The sequence below is a fragment of the Microtus ochrogaster genome, linkage group LG2, assembly GCF_000317375.1.
Source record: "Microtus ochrogaster isolate Prairie Vole_2 linkage group LG2, MicOch1.0, whole genome shotgun sequence".
Taxonomy (NCBI): domain Eukaryota; kingdom Metazoa; phylum Chordata; class Mammalia; order Rodentia; family Cricetidae; genus Microtus; species Microtus ochrogaster.
Window position 1 is genome coordinate 3,989,319 of NC_022028.1, and position 16,678 is coordinate 4,005,996.

Consider the following 16,678-nt stretch of genomic DNA (forward strand, 5'->3'; position numbering starts at 1 on the left):
TGTGTATGTGTGTGTGAGTGAGTGTGTGTATGTGAATGTGTGTATGTGAGTGTGTGATTGTGAGTGTGTATGTGAGTGTGTGATTGTGAATGTGTGTATGTGTATGTGTGTGTGAGTGAGTGTGTGCTGGAAGAGATCTATACTCATGGGCTGAGCTGTCTATCTCAGAGGAGAGGAGGTGTGGGCACTGACTGGGTGGGGCAGGTGGTTCTCCCCTTCAAGAATACCTCTGCCCATCAGTGGAGAATATGATCAGCAGCAGTGGGTTAAGGAACTGTCCAGCTTGATCCCTGAGCACAGTTCTTTCCCTCATCCACAGCTGAAAAAGATCGGGGGTGGGGGCTTTGGTGAGATCTACGAGGCCATGGATCTGCTGACAAGGGAGAATGTGGCCCTCAAGGTGGAATCAGCCCAGCAGCCTAAGCAGGTTCTCAAGATGGAGGTGGCTGTGCTCAAAAAGCTTCAAGGTACCACCCTGGGGTTGGGGCATGGGAAGGAAGAGGTGATGGAGCCAGGATCTAAGAAAATGGGGCCAGAGCTTAGGAGAGGGATGGAGAGCAATGAGGGGGTCTGTGGGGCCAACTGAGGTGGGTCATGGCTTACAGACAACAGTGGGGCCAGAGAAGGCAGAACTAGGGTGGGGGTTGTAGGCCCTTAAAGAGGCGTTCCTGGGGGCTGGAGAGATGGCTCAGAGGTTAAGAGCATTGCCTGCTCTTCCAAAGGTCCTGAGTTCAATTCCCAGCAACCACATGGTGGCTCACAACCATCTGTAATGAGGTCTGGTGCCCTCTTCTGGCCTGCAGGCATATACACAGACAGAATATTGTATACATAATAAATAAATAAAAAACAAGTTATTAAAAAAAAAGAGGCGTTCCTGGAACCAGGGCTGGGGAAGGATTCAAGAGTGTTCCAGAGGGATGGCTAAGTGGCTCCAAGGTTAAAACGCTTCAGATTCTCGTAACCCTCATAAGAGCTAGGTGGGGCCGGGCGATGGTGGCGCACGCCTTTAATCCCAGCACTTGGGAGGCTGAGGCAGGCAGATCTCTGTGAGTTCCAGCCTGGTCTACAGAGCGAGTTCCAGGACAGGCTCCAAAAGCCACAGAGAAACCCTGTCTCGAAAAACAAAACAAAACAAAACAAAACAAAAAAAAAAGAGCTAGGTGGGCACAACATGGGGTGTGTGTGTGTGTGTGTGTGTGTGTGTGTGTGTGTGGTGGGGCACGAGGAGGAAGGAATGGGACTTGGGAGACCCTGTTTCTGTGCCCTGCAGGGAAGGACCACGTGTGCAGGTTCATTGGCTGTGGCCGGAACGAGAAGTTTAACTACGTGGTGATGCAGCTGCAGGTATGTCCCTGGGACCTGTCCTCCTACCTCTTTCCCCAGAGCTAGCGTGTGACTTGGGCAGAGCATGGGGAGGGGAGGTTTCTGTTCCTGATGCGATGGGTAGAGGTAGGCATAACCCTTTGGGGGCAAGGCTGGGTGGCCGTCATGGTGGCAGCTGGAAAGTTCCCGTCCTATCCCATCTTGTCCATCTCGCCCACCCCACCCAGGGTCGGAACCTGGCTGACCTGCGCCGCAGCCAGCCGAGGGGTACTTTCACGCTAAGCACTACACTGCGGCTGGGCAAGCAGATCCTGGAGTCCATCGAAGCCATTCACTCCGTGGGCTTCCTGCACCGGGACATCAAGCCGGTGAGCCATGCGCCTGAGCCCTCCAGTGCCAGAGCCTGGCTGCTCCGCTCCTGATGCCGGAGCCTGGCTGCTCAGCTCCAGTGCCAGGGCCTGACTACTCTGCTCCTGTTGCTGGAGCCTGGCTGCTCAGCTCCAGTGCCAGGGCCTGGCTACTCCGCTCCTGTTGCCGGAGCCTGGCTGCTCCGCTCCAGTGCCGGAGCCTCTTGTACTTGAGCATTTCTAGATTCACACCGAACCCCATCTCCTCTTTCTCACCTCTCGGCCATAGCAGGCCGAGTGCTCGGCTCTCCGAGTGTCTCTGCCCTCCATTCTGCATCTCTCGCCCACGACCCCGTGTAGTCCCTCAGTCTAGAGGTGAGGAGGTCAGGAGAGGCCACCTGACTTTCTGTGGCATCTTGGATCTTGGTGCTAGAAAAATAAAGTACAGTCCTCTAACCTAAAGGGGTAAAGCTGGGTGAATGGCCTAAGAGCACGAGGCAAGAAAAGGCACAGGGCAGCTGATTTTGAGCCAGGCAGCCATACCAAACCCCTCTGCCCCTGTAGGGAGCTGAGGGTTTGGAGCAGGGTGGACCGGCACTCAAAGCCTGTTTTCACCAGTTCTGTGATTGAGGGGGCATCTCACCCCCTCAGCCTTTGACCCTCCCTTCCTGTGTCTCTAAATTGAGGCTAGCCATACCTGCTCTATTGCTGAGATGCGGCAGCCGTCCTCCTATGAATGTGGGTGGATGTAAGATCCATGGGTGGGGGGCCCGTCAATGTTGGCACAGCAGTGTCTTAGTGGGTCTGGGGGTGCTGGACCCCAGTTCACAGCTGCTGTCTTCCCACAGTCCAACTTTGCCATGGGCCGGCTGCCTTCCACCTACAGAAAGTGCTACATGTTGGACTTTGGGCTGGCCCGGCAATACACTAACACTACAGGGGACGTCCGGCCCGTGAGTACCACTAGGCATGAGGATGGTGGGGGCTCTAAGGATTCTCTGGTCTGGGAACACTTCACCGTTTTCCTTGTGGCTGCCTAAGCAGGCTTGGGTTCTTTTCAGTTATCAGTACATCCCACCCTGGGATGACAGCCTGGGCTCCTGGGTATCGGGATGAGGTGGGCAGTTAGTCTTGGTGGTGGGAGGGTTGACAGTGTGGCTGAGCTGTTGTCTCTTTTGCGCAGCCTCGGAATGTGGCCGGGTTCCGGGGGACTGTTCGCTATGCCTCGGTCAATGCCCACAAGAACCGGGTGAGTGAGCGGCCTAGCCTGAGTTAAGGACTAAGGGCTGCAGGACAAAGTTGGGTATGAAGTGGGCCATGAATGTCGAGGTGGGGAGAAAAGAAAGGGGTGTGGGCTGCAGCCAGTCAGCCCCTGAAACTTGGAGTGGGAGGAAAGTGTCACCGCTGGCTTCCCGTGATGTCCTTCTCTTCTGGGCTCTCATCTCTCTTCCCACTGAAAATCCCTGGTAAAGGGACAAAACATGCACAGAACCATTTACTGTGGTGTCTGCGTGCTGAGGTATAGGACGAGCCACAGTCAGAGAGATCCCAGCTTTGTCTGTCTGGGTCCGGGTGTCAGATGTCCCCAGAAAAGGGTCCACCACCCCTTCTCAGAGGAGGGTGTGAGAACTGCAGGTAACGCTCTTCGTACCTCTCAGGAGATGGGCCGCCACGATGACCTGTGGTCCCTCTTCTACATGTTGGTGGAGTTTGCAGTGGGCCAGCTACCTTGGAGGAAGATCAAGGACAAGGTGAGGCTCCCGCCGCTGGGTGGAAGAGGCAGAGGGTAAAACAGCTGGGCCTCACCTGCTGTGTCTGTGTCCGCACCCCTCCAGGAGCAGGTGGGGATGATCAAGGAGAAGTACGAACACCGGATGCTGCTGAAGCACATGCCCTCGGAGTTCCATCTCTTTCTGGACCACATCGCCAGCCTTGACTACTTCACCAAGCCTGATTACCAGGTACCCCCAGCCTGGGGCACAACTGAGAAGCTTCTGGCTCCCAGCAGTGATGCCCCCTTGTAGCCTGGCATACTTCCAGATTGCCCCTGTGTCTGTCCCCTTGATCTTCTACGTGTACCAAACTGTTTAAAGCAGTCTCTGCTCAGACTTTTCAAGAGTCGACCCTCTCCAGTATACCTAGTGTTCTTGTGTTATCACAGTCAAGCATTTGAGGCAGGGGCATGGTCATACACACCTTTAATTCTAGCACTTGGGGCAGGGGGCAGATGTCTTTGTGAGTTTGAGGGCAGGCCAGCTGGGTGACATAGTGAGACCCTGGGAGGGGAGTGACCATCATGTGTTTGACAGCAGAACTCTGCGGGAAGCTAACTGGGATGATTGTTCATAGATGGGAAACTGAGGGTAGATAGACCTCGTGGTTAAGAGAAGGGCTGGGCTCCGAGACAGTGATGCATCCCTTGTTGACAGGGTACAGACCATCCTTAAAATGTTCCTGAATGCCATGTAAGAGTTCACTTCCCAAACCTGGACAGGACCTCTCCTTCATACCCCTGGTCCTACAGCATGGCAAACAAGATCAGATTAAGTAAAACTCAAGAGAAAAATGACCCAAGTAAGAGATCAGTAAACACGAGCCTCCCAAGCTGTAGCAGATTACAATGCTGGTGTTTTTGAGACAAGGTCTCATGTAGACCAGCTGTCCTTAAACTCACTGTGTAGCTGAAGATGACCTTGAACTTCAGACCCTCCTGCCTCCACCTCCCAAATGCTGGGATTTAGGACACGTGCCACCGTGCCCAGTGCTGTGCTGTGCCTGAGACTGAACCCAGGGCTTCCTACATGGCAGACAAGCAGACATTCTATCAACATAGCCGCATAACCAACCTCAGTCAACTTTTTTTTTTTTTTTAAGTAGAGGGTGTATGTTCTAAAATAGCGATTTAAAAACTAGTGTCGCCAGGTGTGGTGATACTCAGCTGTAGTCCCAGAGCCCATGAGGCAGAAGCAGTAGAATCATGAATTTGAGGTCAGCCTGGGCTGCACAGGGAGACCCTGTCTCAGTAACAACAACAACAAAGATCAGGGCTAGGAAAATGCTGCACTGGTCAACAGCACATGCTGATCCTGCAGAGGACCCGAGTTCAGTGCCCAGCACCATGTCAGAAGTTTCACAACTACATACAAGCCCAGCTCCAGGGAACCTGACAGCATCTTCTGGCCCATGGCACCTGCATTCATATGTATACCCCCCACTCACATATACACATAATTAAAGAAAATAAACACACAACCCAAAGTCAAGCACATACTGTTATATACTACACATAATTGTGTGTCACATTGTGTATGTGACTGAGGGTGCCAGCATCCCCGCACCCTGGAGTACGCTGTACCACAGTCACACCCTCATCGACATCCCTGTGGGGAGGGATGCTTGCCTGACTCCAGGTCTAACCCTCCCCACAGCTCTGTCACTACACCTCATGGCACCTGTCGCTCTGTTTGGAGACTGTAGACACACATCATCAGTGTTTACCCAGAAACCGCTGTGCATGAGGCACAGTGGTGCCCACTGCAGGGACTCGGTGTCTGTCACGCAGTAGACACCAAAGCAAGTCTGGCTCTGAAGAATGCCCTGAACCTTGTATGCCCTGGGCTGCTCAGAGGTTTTGTAGCCACTTGCTACCTCTTGAACCGCATCCCAGTTGCTGGTGAGCTGACACCCCACTTCTTGCCCTGGCTCGGCCTCATTGAGTCCCTTGGTCCACACAGTTACACACACCTACATACTAAAGCCCCGTGATGACTGCCAGAGGTGAAGAATGGGCAGAGAAGCATGGAGATAACGCAGAAGGAAGGCTCTGTGCCCAGTGATGAGGGGGAGCTGTATGGGAGGGTGAGGCAGGTGTCAGGGAGGACGGTGGGAAAGGCACCCCATCAGAGGCAGCAGCCTGCAGAGAGGCCTAAGACCATGAGGGAACCCAGTGGTTCAGGGCCACTGATGTGCCTGTTAAGATGACAGGAATGGCGGAAGAGTCTGGAGACTGTCCTCAGGGGACAGGTCTCAGGGGACTAGTGTCCATCTGGTGGGCTTAATCCAAGATGATCATTTGCATAGGGCTTTGTGCTATGTTTTCCTTTGAAACCCATGTGCCCTTCTCCTTCCAGTGCCCCCTCGAGGCCCGTCTCTGAGCTGGAAGTCCCCATCTTCCCCCCACTGCTATCCCAGCCATTGCCCCTTTCACCTGGCTAGCCCCGGGGTCACCTCTCTGTCCTCCTGCCACCCCCACCCCTGCAGTTGATCATGTCGGTGTTTGAGAACAGCATGAAGGAACGGGGCATTGCTGAGAATGAGGCCTTTGACTGGGAGAAGGCAGGCACTGATACCCTCCTGTCCACAAGCACCTCCACCCCACCCCAGCAGAACACCCGGCAGACAGCAGCCATGTTCGGGTGAGTCTGAGCGGGGGCATCACGGTGCGTGGGGCGGTCACCCAGGAGGCCAGCCCCTCTCATCCGCCTTGGACCCTGGTTGTGTCTTCATGCTGGGTCCTTGAGCTATCCCGTCACGGTCTGCGCTGAATCTGAGCTGGAGTGGGTATCTTCTTGGAGCTTTTTTGTTGTTTAATTTCAAGACAGGGTTTCTCTGCAGCCTTGGCTAGCCTGGGACTCGCCCTGTAGACCAGGCTGACCTCGAACTCACAGAGATCCGCTTGTGTCTGCCTCCCGAGTGCTGGGATTAAAGGTGTGCACCACCACCGCCCGGCTCATTTAGATCTTTTGACTAAGGAAGAGATCCTGGGTGGAGCGACTTGAGCCGCAGCCTCCCTTCCTCATTGTAGACAAACTTGTATATCTCACATCCAGACGCCACGGGGCTCAGAGGGACGTTGACCCCTGTCTTCACAGGGCCTCGGCCAATGCTGGGAGGTGGCCAGTGATTTCAGAACCGTGTGAGGCACATGGAAGGGTGTCTGGGGGAGAATCCTGACTAAAGGGTCCCACCTCTACCAGTCAGGGTTCCCTAGGGAAACAAGACTTATAGAATGAATATATTTATTAAGATGGCTTATAGGCTGTGATCCAGCTAGTCCAACAACGGCTGTCTATCAATGGAAGGTCCAAGAATTCAGTCCACGAGGCTGAATGTCTCTGCTGGTCTTCAGTATACACTGAAGTAGGCTCTAAGGCCAATGAAAGAATGAACTTGCCAGTGACAGCAAGAACGAGCAGGCAAAGGAGAGTAAGCTTCTGTCCTCCGTGTCCTTTATAAGGCTAAAGGCAGAAGGCATGGCTCAGATTAAAGGTGAATTTCTGACTTCGAAAGGTCTGGATTCAAGGTGGCTCTTCTCACCTTAAAGATAGATCCAGGTTAGAAGTGGGTCTTCCCACTTCATACGATTTAAGAACACCCCTCACAGGTGTGCCTGGCTGTTTCCGTTTTAGTTAAATGCAGACGTGGTCAAGTTGACAGCCAAGACTGGCCGTCGCACCACCTAATCCAGGGCCGCCTTTGGGAGGAAGATGTCACAGAAATTGCTGGCACACCACAGTGGCCCAGTTCTGTACTAAGGTTACTCAGAGAAGTGGGGCATGAGGGTACATATCTAGTTGCAGGATGAGGCAGGAGGATTATGAGTTTGAGACTAGCTTGAGCTACACAGGGAGACTTTGTTTTAAAAACAGAAAGAAGGGCTGGGGATGTGGCTCAGTGGATAAATCACCTGCAGGCCAAGTGTGAGGACTGAAGTAGGGTCCACAGAGCCCACAGAAAGGACACACAGTAGTGCACCCCTGGAATCTATGTGTCCCTGTGGCGAGACAGAAACCCCTGAACTTGCAGCTCAGCTAACCTGATGCACATGAGAACCTTACCTCAGTGGACTCGAGGCCCAGCCGGCCAGTCAGTCCAGCTGAAATGACGAGTTCCAGGTCCATTAAGAGACCCTGTCTCAAAACACAGGGTGAGGGCTAGGTGGAGTGGCACACACCTTTGATCCCAGTACTCAGGTGGCAGAGGCAGGTGGATCTCCGGGAATTTGAGACCAGCCTGGTTTACATAGCAAGTTCTGGACCAGGCAGGATGACATAGTAAGACACTCTCTCAAAAAAACAAAACAAAGAAATGAACAAAAACAAAAGACAAGGTGAAAACCTTAGAGGAAGATATTCCCACACCAACCCTTGGATTCCACATGCATGCACACAGGTGAACACACACACACACACACACACACACACACACACACGCCACAGCTGCGTCTCAAGGTGGAAGGAGAGCCAGCCACTAAGGTTGTCATCCAACCGCCACATGCATACGGTATCATGTACTCTTGTTTACACAAAGAGATAAAAATAAACAACAAAAATAGAAAGAAAATGAAATGTCTTATGGAGCTGACACATGGAACTTAAGAGAGAGCTCGGCAGTTGAGAACACTGGCCGCTCTTGCAGAGGACCTGGGTTAGATTCCCAGCATACACATGGTGGTTCACAGTTGTCTGTAACTCCAGACCAGAGGATCCAGCGCCCTCTTATGACTTTCTCAGGCACTGCACACACATGGTGTACAGACATACATGCAGGCAAAACACTCATACACATAAAAGTAAATGCATCTTTTTAAAAAGGTTTCTGGATAAGGAGTATATAGGGTCTTTTCAGACTTCTCTGGGGTCTGGAAGGAGCAAGGCACTGACAGTGGACTGCAGCAAGGGCTGGGAAACCCACGGGTCCCCTAAAAAGGAGGGGCTCAGTGGGGATGTGCCAGTCCCTGCCAGTGAGAGGATGGTCTGGTCTCAGAGGCCTGTGGGTCAGGGATGGCAATAGAGTGTCCACTCTGGAGATTTCCCCAGGGCCTGTGCTGGCAGGAAGTCAAGGAGACAAGAGGACGTCCCTTTCAGTCTGACCCATGACTCTCCTGCTCTCCCCAGAGTGGTCAATGTGACACCAGTACCAGGGGACCTGCTTCGCGAGAACACTGAGGACGTGCTCCAGGGCGAGCACCTGAGTGACCAGGAGAATGCACCCCCGATCCTGCCTGGGAGGCCTCCAGAAGGCTTGGGCCCTGGTCCCCACCTTGTCCCCCACACTGGGGGTCCTGAGGCTGAAGTGTGGGAGGAGACAGATGTCAACCGCAACAAACTGCGCATCAACATCGGCAAAGTAATTGCATCCAGGCAGAAGGGTGTGGGTAGTCATCCCCATCTGGGTTCCCAGCCCTTGGCCCTATCCTCCCAACCCGCCACCAACCCGCCTCGTGTCTCTTTTAAACGTGAGAAAGCCTCTGACCCATAACCAGCTTGTGAACCCCAACTCACAGTATCCTCTCTTTTACAGACCCCTTGTGTGGAGGAAGAGCAGAGTCGAGGAGTAGGGGTCCCCAGTTCCCCAGTGCGTGCCCCCCCAGACTCCCCAACAACCCCAGTACGGTCTCTACGCTACCGGAGGGTCAACAGCCCAGAGTCAGAGAGACTATCTACAGCAGCTGATGGGCGGGCAGACCTGCATGAGAGGAGGTGAGTTTGTAGACAGGGCTCGGGTGACAGAGGCCTTCTGGTCCCGTCTGCCCTCATCAGCATGGCTGGTCCGTGGAAGGTCATCTATGAGGCAGTAGTTGGGTAACTCTAGAAAGCATGGTGAAGGCTGCTCTTGACCTGGGGTCAGTTGGTGGCCTCTGGTAGGACATCCATGGAGGAAAGAATGGGACAGGCCAGTGTCTGGACCCAGGTTGTGGTTCTGCATGACGTTTTCCTAGACAACAATTCACAGTGCCCGAAGAGCAGCAGAGGCGGGCTTCCTTTGACCTGCAGGCAGAGAGCCTGAGAGAAGTTTAAGGGACTGCTGGTGGCAGGGTGAGACAGATTGGGGGGGCCTAAGAGGTATGAACCAAGAGCAGAGGGACCCAGCAGGAACATGGCTGGTGAGAGGAAGGGTTGCCGGGGGTGCTGAGGGAATTGGCTTTTGGAAGGTGGGAGGAGGTAAATTGGCCGTGGGTGGGTGTAGCTGGCAAGGGTTAGCTAGGCCACCACCTAAGTGGATGGGACACCAGGTGAGGGGCTCCTGGAAGATGGAAGTCACTGATTTTCCTTAGCTTCTGAGGACCTTTGCTTCAGAGTAGACCAGGGCCTTCTCTGCACTGGAAAGAGAAAAGAGGCTCTTGGCCCTGCAGGAAGAGGGCATAATTTCTGATACCCACTCAGTATCTTTCCTGATGACCCACACCAGCCACGGCCCCTCCCCTGGACCTTGCCCTAAACTGTCCCAATCTTCCAGATTGGACACGGTGCCTGTTTGGGGGCTAGACAAACCCAAGACAGGTCTGGGTCCCTCCGTGTGTGACAGCATACACTCGCTTACCTGGGCTGTCCTGCCAGGCACCACCAGAGACCTCATCTTCACCCGTGGCAGCATGGAGTCCCATGGACACGGAGAAGTAGGGAAAGGACATGAGTGGAGACCAGAGGGCAAGTGTCCTGAGTTTGGAAGAGCTACCAGCTCGGGAGCAGTTGGGGAAACACTGGCGGTTTCCCCCGAGACGGCAGGAAGGGGTGGGTGAAGAGAGTTTCTGCTACAGAAGGTTCAGGGTGCCGCCATAGGGAAGGAGTAGGGTGGCTTGGGGCACTTGGGGCACAAGAGCAGATAAGGCTGGGGTGTCCCAGTTCTCACCCTTGTCTTCTAGACACACAGGAACACACACGTGCAGAGCTCACCTCCTGTTTTGTTACCTCTGTCCTTCCTTTCCCTCAGAACAAACTGTGCTCTCAGGGAATGTGAGCATCCATGTATAGGGAGTCCCAGGGCGGCCTCTGTCAATGATGTTTTATTTAAGCCTTACTAACAAATGGATACAAATCCGGTGTAGAATGGGTTAGGCGGTGGCCATGCAGGCAGGGCGGGGTCTTTTAGAAAGGCTAATGGGAGTTCTGCTCCACGCATCTTCCCTCTGCAGTGGAGTCACTGACCCCACATGAGTTAGGCCTGGTGCTTTTCTTGGTGTTCTGGGGCCAACACTTCCTCCTTATGTAGCAACCACACGGTATAAGAGACACCTCCCTTTGGGGCTGCTGCCACACCGAACAGAGACCTTCTAAGGCTGATCGAGAGTCAGAGGTACAGTTCAGGATGATGACAGAAGTCCCAGCAGGATCTGTGCCCTGAGTTTAGACATTAGAGGAACCCAGGCCCTGCCAGGTGAAGGCCACAGTCTATCTGTGAGGAAGACAGATACACCAGCCGGTCTGAAGTCCATGGTGTGGTGGGGGCTCGGGGTGCCTTGTGGGGACAAGTAACTGTCCGTGTAGGGAGGGGGGGCTCACCACAGGAAGTTCTTCAGAGTAAGGTCAGAGAAGAGGATGGAGGCACAGGCCTTTGGGGTGAGGGTGGACTGATAAAGAAAAGCGAGTGAGGCCGGGCGGTGGTGGCGCACGCCTTTAATCCCAGCACTCGGGAGGCAGAGGCAGGCGGATCTCTGTGAGTTCGAGGCCAGCCTGGTCTACAAGAGTTAGTTTCAGGACAGGCTCCAAAGCTAGAAAAGCGAGTGACTCTGATAGGCCTGCCTAGGGAAAGAGCAAAACGGTTAGGTTGAAAGGCTCTGGGTACAGGCTAAGGAGTGCAGACTCAGGCTTGTGGCTAGGGACTGCAAGGCCCAGCCTGCCTGGGGTTATAAAGTGCCAGCTGGGCAGGACCAGAGGGTGTCAGAAGTGGAGCTCGGAGCCATCTGTAAACTCAGGTGTCAGGGTACATTTGCCCTGGGTGCAGCAGGAGGGAACCACAGATGGAGCTTAAGTACCTGCTGAGTGTTGGAAAGGCTGGATTCCCCAGAGTAGCCCAGAGGAGATGGATGGGTTCATTTTCTGCACGCTCATCTTCCTGGAAGATGGTAAGCATTAAAGAATATTTATTTGTTGAATAAATGACAGGTGGATAGGTAAGTGAAGTGTTTCTAGAAAGTGATGTCGATGGAGTCACACTCTTGATGTGACTGCCACTGGCTTGATGTCCTCGGGGCTTCAGAGGCCAGCACTGAGCTCCCTTCGGGTGACTCTTGCAGGTCACGGATGGATTTGCCTGGGTCACCCTCACGACAGGCCTGCTCCTCACAGCCAGCTCAGATGTTGTCAGTGGACACGGGCCATGCGGACAGGCAGGCCAGCGGCCGCATGGACGTGTCAGCCTCTGTGGAGCAGGAGGCCCTGAGCAACGCCTTCCGCTCGGTGCCGCTGGCTGAGGAGGAAGACTTTGACAGCAAGGAATGGGTTATTATTGACAAAGAGACAGAGCTCAAGGACTTCCCTCCTGGGGCCGAGCCGAGCACGTCAGGTACCACGGATGAGGAGCCCGAGGAGCTGCGGCCTTTGCCTGAGGAGGGTGAGGAAAGGAGACGCCTAGGGACAGAGCCCACTGTCAGGCCCCGAGGACGTGGCATGCAGACGCTGGCAGAGGAGGACCTACGGCAGGTGCTGCCTCAGCCTGCACCACCTCAGTTGAGCCAGGCTGATGGCCGGTCAGAGACATCCCAGCCACCCACGCCTGGCAGCCTTTCCCACTCTCCCCTGCACTCGGGACCCCGCCCTCGACGGAGAGAGTCGGACCCCACAGGCCCTCAGAGACAGGTAAGACTTATGTATGACTCTCCTATCCTGAGACCCCTAGAGCCGTGCAGGCAGGCCTAGTGTGTTCCACTGTAGCCCCTCTGGCCTAGGAACCCAGCAGTGACAGGGCCATGGTGGAGACAGACAGGTGTATGTGGGAACAGACAAGGCTTAAGTTGTGGGCTAAGTCTTATGAGTCCAGCTAGGTGACAAAGCAGGAGAAAGGCCTCCGGGGCCCCAAGGAGAGCATACACAGATCTTGTGGTGGCAGTCTTCAGCACAGTACCAACGAGGGTGGGAAGCAGGGCCTAGGCTAACTCATCGAAGGCTTTTAAATAGGAGTATGACACTGTGGTGGCTTTGAGACTTTTGAGATCCCTTGGGCTACTTTGTAGTAAGTGAATTGAAAGGGTAAAGGTTTAGAAGCAGGAAGGCCAATGTCTTCAGTAGCCAGAGTACCCTGGTGGCCTGGGCCAGGAAGTAGACTGTGACATGGGGCAAGGCCTATGGAAGGAAGGGCTATGGTGAAGGGCAGGTTGCGGGGTGGAAATATCTCACCAGATGCCTGAGACTCTGAGGGCATGTGTGTGGGTTCCGACTGGACGCAGTCATCTCTCGCTAGCTGAAGGATGGCCATGTTGTGTAATCCATTGCTCAGGAAAAAGATGTCACCTGGTCTCATAGGAACCATGGGAGTGGGTGCCGGTACCCAAGAGAACCATGCAGGAGAAGGAGGTCCAAGAGTTGGGGCAGAAACTAAGAAATGCTCTTAGATGCACACAGAGGGACGAGAGAGAGAGGAGTCCTTAATCCTGACCAGGAGGGACCAGAGCAGGGGAGAGGAAATAGGGAGACAGTTGAGCAAAACCAGGGTGGGAGAGCACTGACGGCAGCCCATCGTTCCCAGCCAGGGGATGCTCCAGGGAGGGAAGCGTGATCAAAGCCCTGGGTTCAGTTCCCAGGGCCACATAAAACTAGGGTGTCAGTGTACACTTCTGTAATTCCAGGACTTGGGCAGTTGGGGCAGGAAGACTGGAAGGTTACGGTCATCCTAAGCGAGCTCACAAGAATAGGCATGCTGGGAGCCCTGTCTGGCTGCAGTGGTGCCTTCTCCTCTAGGTGTTTTGAGGCAGGGTCCCACCGTGTAGGTCAGGCTGGTTTCCAGTCCTTTGCACGGTCTTCAGCATGTGTGTGAGCTTACGGGCCTGCACAATTGTACCTAGTGTAGATGAACAGATTGAAGAAGTATGGAGAGAGAAAGGATTTGGAAATGCTGATCTGGGGATCGGAAGCATGCCTCACTGTGGTAATGGTGGGGTGTGAGTGTGTGTGTGTGTCCTCCTAAGGACACCCTGTCAGAACAGGATTGTGAAGCCACCGTCCTGGCCAAGCTCCTCTATGTGGGATGCCAGCTGACCTCTGACTGAGAAGTGACCGTCAGCTCTTGCACTGCCTCAGAGCCTGCAGCTTGCTCTACTTGTGATCTAATGATGGGGCTGTGTGTGGTGCCTGGGTGTAGCCCAGGAGCCGGCTTTGACACTCACTCAGGTTGGGATGGCTGGGTGGACAGGGCAGCTCTGGTCATGTCAGGAGGACTTTTCTAGAAGTGATTCTTTGATCCCCAATCCCAGAGAATAGCTATCTGGTCTTGCCTTGTACCCGTATATAGTAATGAGAAACTGGGGACCATGAGTCCCCACCCACAGAGGCCCTAGCTCCCTGATGTGGAGGCTTCACCCTGGCAGTACGCGGGCTGGTATGACTCAGCCACGACCACTGTTCCCACAAATGGCCCTGGGGAAAGTAAGGGCAAGCAAGATGTTCTCAGAACGCCTCATGCCCTGTTCTCCCTCATCAGCACCCCAAACCAAAGGGACTGGCACAATGGGTGGGGTCCCCAGGAAATGTCAACTTGGGAAAAGGTCATAGACAGTGGTCCTGGAGTGGAGGGTAACACAGATAAAAGTCGGCTTTCTGTTCTGTTGTTCCTTCCTGGTCACTGATTCCTTCCGGTCTCAGAACAAGAGGACCAGGAATCCTTGCAGGTTGCTTTCTCCTGCAGATATTGTGCGCATCCTAGGTGTCGTGCTAATGCTGGGGACTCTTTCAGAACCAGCGACAGGCCTGCTGTGCAGTCATGGTGTATGACATGGACAGGAAGTGAACTGTGTCTGTGGGGAAGAGAGGTGTTTGCCAGTCTCGGTTTCCCCATACTATGCAGAATTGAGGTGCCTTAACATTCTACAACTACGTGTGTATTTTTCTGAGCCCCCTGATCTTGAGTGTGCTTTGTCGTGTGGATGTGGACATATGTGCACACATCACTGTCTCTGGAACCAGAGCAGGGAGGATGACAGAAACGGTGATGATGGCAGCCAGCACGGCACACTGCAAGATGCACGTGCAAATTTATGTGACTGGTCCAGTATACACAGTGACCTTGACTTACCAGGTGGGGAAACAGCCTCAAAGCAGTAACCTATAATAAACGAGCAAGCTTTCTGGCCTTCCAGTGGTAGAGCCGGGACACAACACCAGGCAGTTGGGTCAGCGTCTCTGTTGGGAACCCGATCTAAGGCATGTGTGTCGAACATGCAGAGTGTCAATGCAGGTCAGAGAAGCAGACGGTCTGCACAGGGTCAGAATGCCTGGAGCAGTCCAGTGTGTGTGTGCGCGTGCACACAGCTGGCACACAAGCTGGCTAGGCTCATTGGCAGATGTGCCTGCAGGCACGCCAGTGTGCAGTGTCTTTGGTTGCCTATGGGTGAAACAGATGGGACAGGACATGTTCTGTGTGTATTTCAGGACACCAGGGTGAGGTAAAACCTTTGTTCTCCGAGGCAGAGGGAACAAACCGGACTGGCGTGTGTACACTTTGTTGTTGTTGGGGGGCATGCTTTGGGCTAGGCTGGGGATGTATGCTTTGTTACACATTGTGGTAAACCTGTGAGAGTCTTCCCTATTCCTGGATTCCTCCGAGACCTGGTGTCGCACATTCAGAGTCAGATGTGTGAACTGTCCCTGTAGAAGTCATTACCGCACACACACAGTAACCTGTCACCAACAGCCGTGGGAGCAGATGTGGAGTTAGGCACTGAGTTGTCCCTTGGTGCGCATAGTGTGGCTATGTGAACGCCTGGCTCCCTTCTGGGGTGGTTCAGGTGCAAATTGGCAGGAGCCAAGGAGACAGCTCAGCTTGGGCAAAGGGAACGTTTGTGTCTTGGCTAGATGTCTGAGGTCAGTAGCACAGCACATTAACACTCCTTACACATATAGACATGTGCTGGAAAGCCACCCAAACACTACTGTGTTACAAGCTGGACAGCGTACTGGGCCTGGGGGACAAGGATTAGCAAGGCCTCATTCTCAGTCCTTGGGTCAGAGCTTGCAGTCAAGAGGAGTGGGCTGGGAGGACGGGCTGGGAGGACAGGCGGGAAGATAGGCACTTACAATCAGGGCCATCAGGAGGATGAAGAACTTTTGTCTGCTCTAGGGCCTTGTGGGGGGAAGCTAGGATGTGTTCACAAAGGTGACTTCATATGGGTATTGAGGACAAATGGGTGGTCACAGTGAGCCTGCAGCAGAGAGCATGCTGGGATCCAGCTCCAGCTTCTAAGACCTCTTTGATGGAGAACAAACTCTGATATTGTACTCAAGGCCCCTCATGTGCTCTGAGAGCACCTTAGCCCTCTCTCACTGCAAACTAGAAAATAAGGAGCCCGAACTTGGCTCCCAGAGAAGCTGACAGAGGGAGCAGACTGGTGTGGGGTGGAGCAGATGATGAAGTTAGAATGTTAACCTTGCCTCCTCGCCGAAGGAGGTCTCTTGTGACCGCCTCCCGGCTAACTCAGCAAGGCATACCAGAGCAGGGTGGCTACAGCCCCCTTCCCAGGGGTCTCCTCCATCACTCAGTCCTCAGAGCCACCAAGAGAGCCAGGGGTAAGGAGAGGCAAAGTCTGTGGACACCAGGCCACCATGCCCGTTCCCATGTGCCTGGAACATGTTCCCTGTCCCCCTGGAGACAGAAGGCACAGAGATAGGGTTCCTATGGCCACCACCAACTTTGTAGCGCCCTATCCCAGCTCAGCAAACTCTGGGGCTGCCATTCTGAGGACTGTCTTCTATGGGCTCCTGAACAGGCAGTCTCTCACGGCTGTAAGTGTCCTGCATATCTGGTCCTCAAAGCCTAGGAGGTGGCAGCTACTTTGACTCCATCTTACAGGGGAAGAGCTTGAGGCACAGAGAACTGAGGTCAAGGGTCACCCAGCTGTAAGTGACAGAGTTGGGGTTAAGACATCTTTGGGTTGATGCCTCGTGTATGTCATGCTGCTTCCTGGAAGGCAGACCCAGGAGGAGTACTAAGAGTTAGAGGCCAGCCTGGGCTAAATAGTGCGTTTTAGGCTAGTGTGGGCTACAGAATGAGACCCTATCTCAAAAACAAAACAAAAA

General features: G+C 53.9%; 1 protein-coding gene across 5 annotated transcripts in view; it reads left to right on the forward strand.

Moving 5' to 3' along the window:
• Positions 1 to 16,678, forward strand: part of Ttbk1 (tau tubulin kinase 1) — a 43,917-nt gene that overhangs the window by 8,258 nt on the left and 18,981 nt on the right. For all 5 annotated transcript variants that reach the window (XM_026785715.1, XM_026785717.1, XM_005359752.3 and 2 more), the window contains exons 3-13: positions 320 to 467; positions 1,274 to 1,347; positions 1,554 to 1,694; positions 2,522 to 2,626; positions 2,857 to 2,922; positions 3,332 to 3,424; positions 3,509 to 3,634; positions 5,934 to 6,088; positions 8,570 to 8,801; positions 8,976 to 9,154; positions 11,689 to 12,250. In XM_026785715.1, coding sequence (XP_026641516.1) covers positions 320 to 467; positions 1,274 to 1,347; positions 1,554 to 1,694; positions 2,522 to 2,626; positions 2,857 to 2,922; positions 3,332 to 3,424; positions 3,509 to 3,634; positions 5,934 to 6,088; positions 8,570 to 8,801; positions 8,976 to 9,154; positions 11,689 to 12,250 — 1,881 coding nt within the window. The remainder of the gene's footprint in view (positions 1 to 319; positions 468 to 1,273; positions 1,348 to 1,553; positions 1,695 to 2,521; positions 2,627 to 2,856; positions 2,923 to 3,331; positions 3,425 to 3,508; positions 3,635 to 5,933; positions 6,089 to 8,569; positions 8,802 to 8,975; positions 9,155 to 11,688; positions 12,251 to 16,678) is intronic.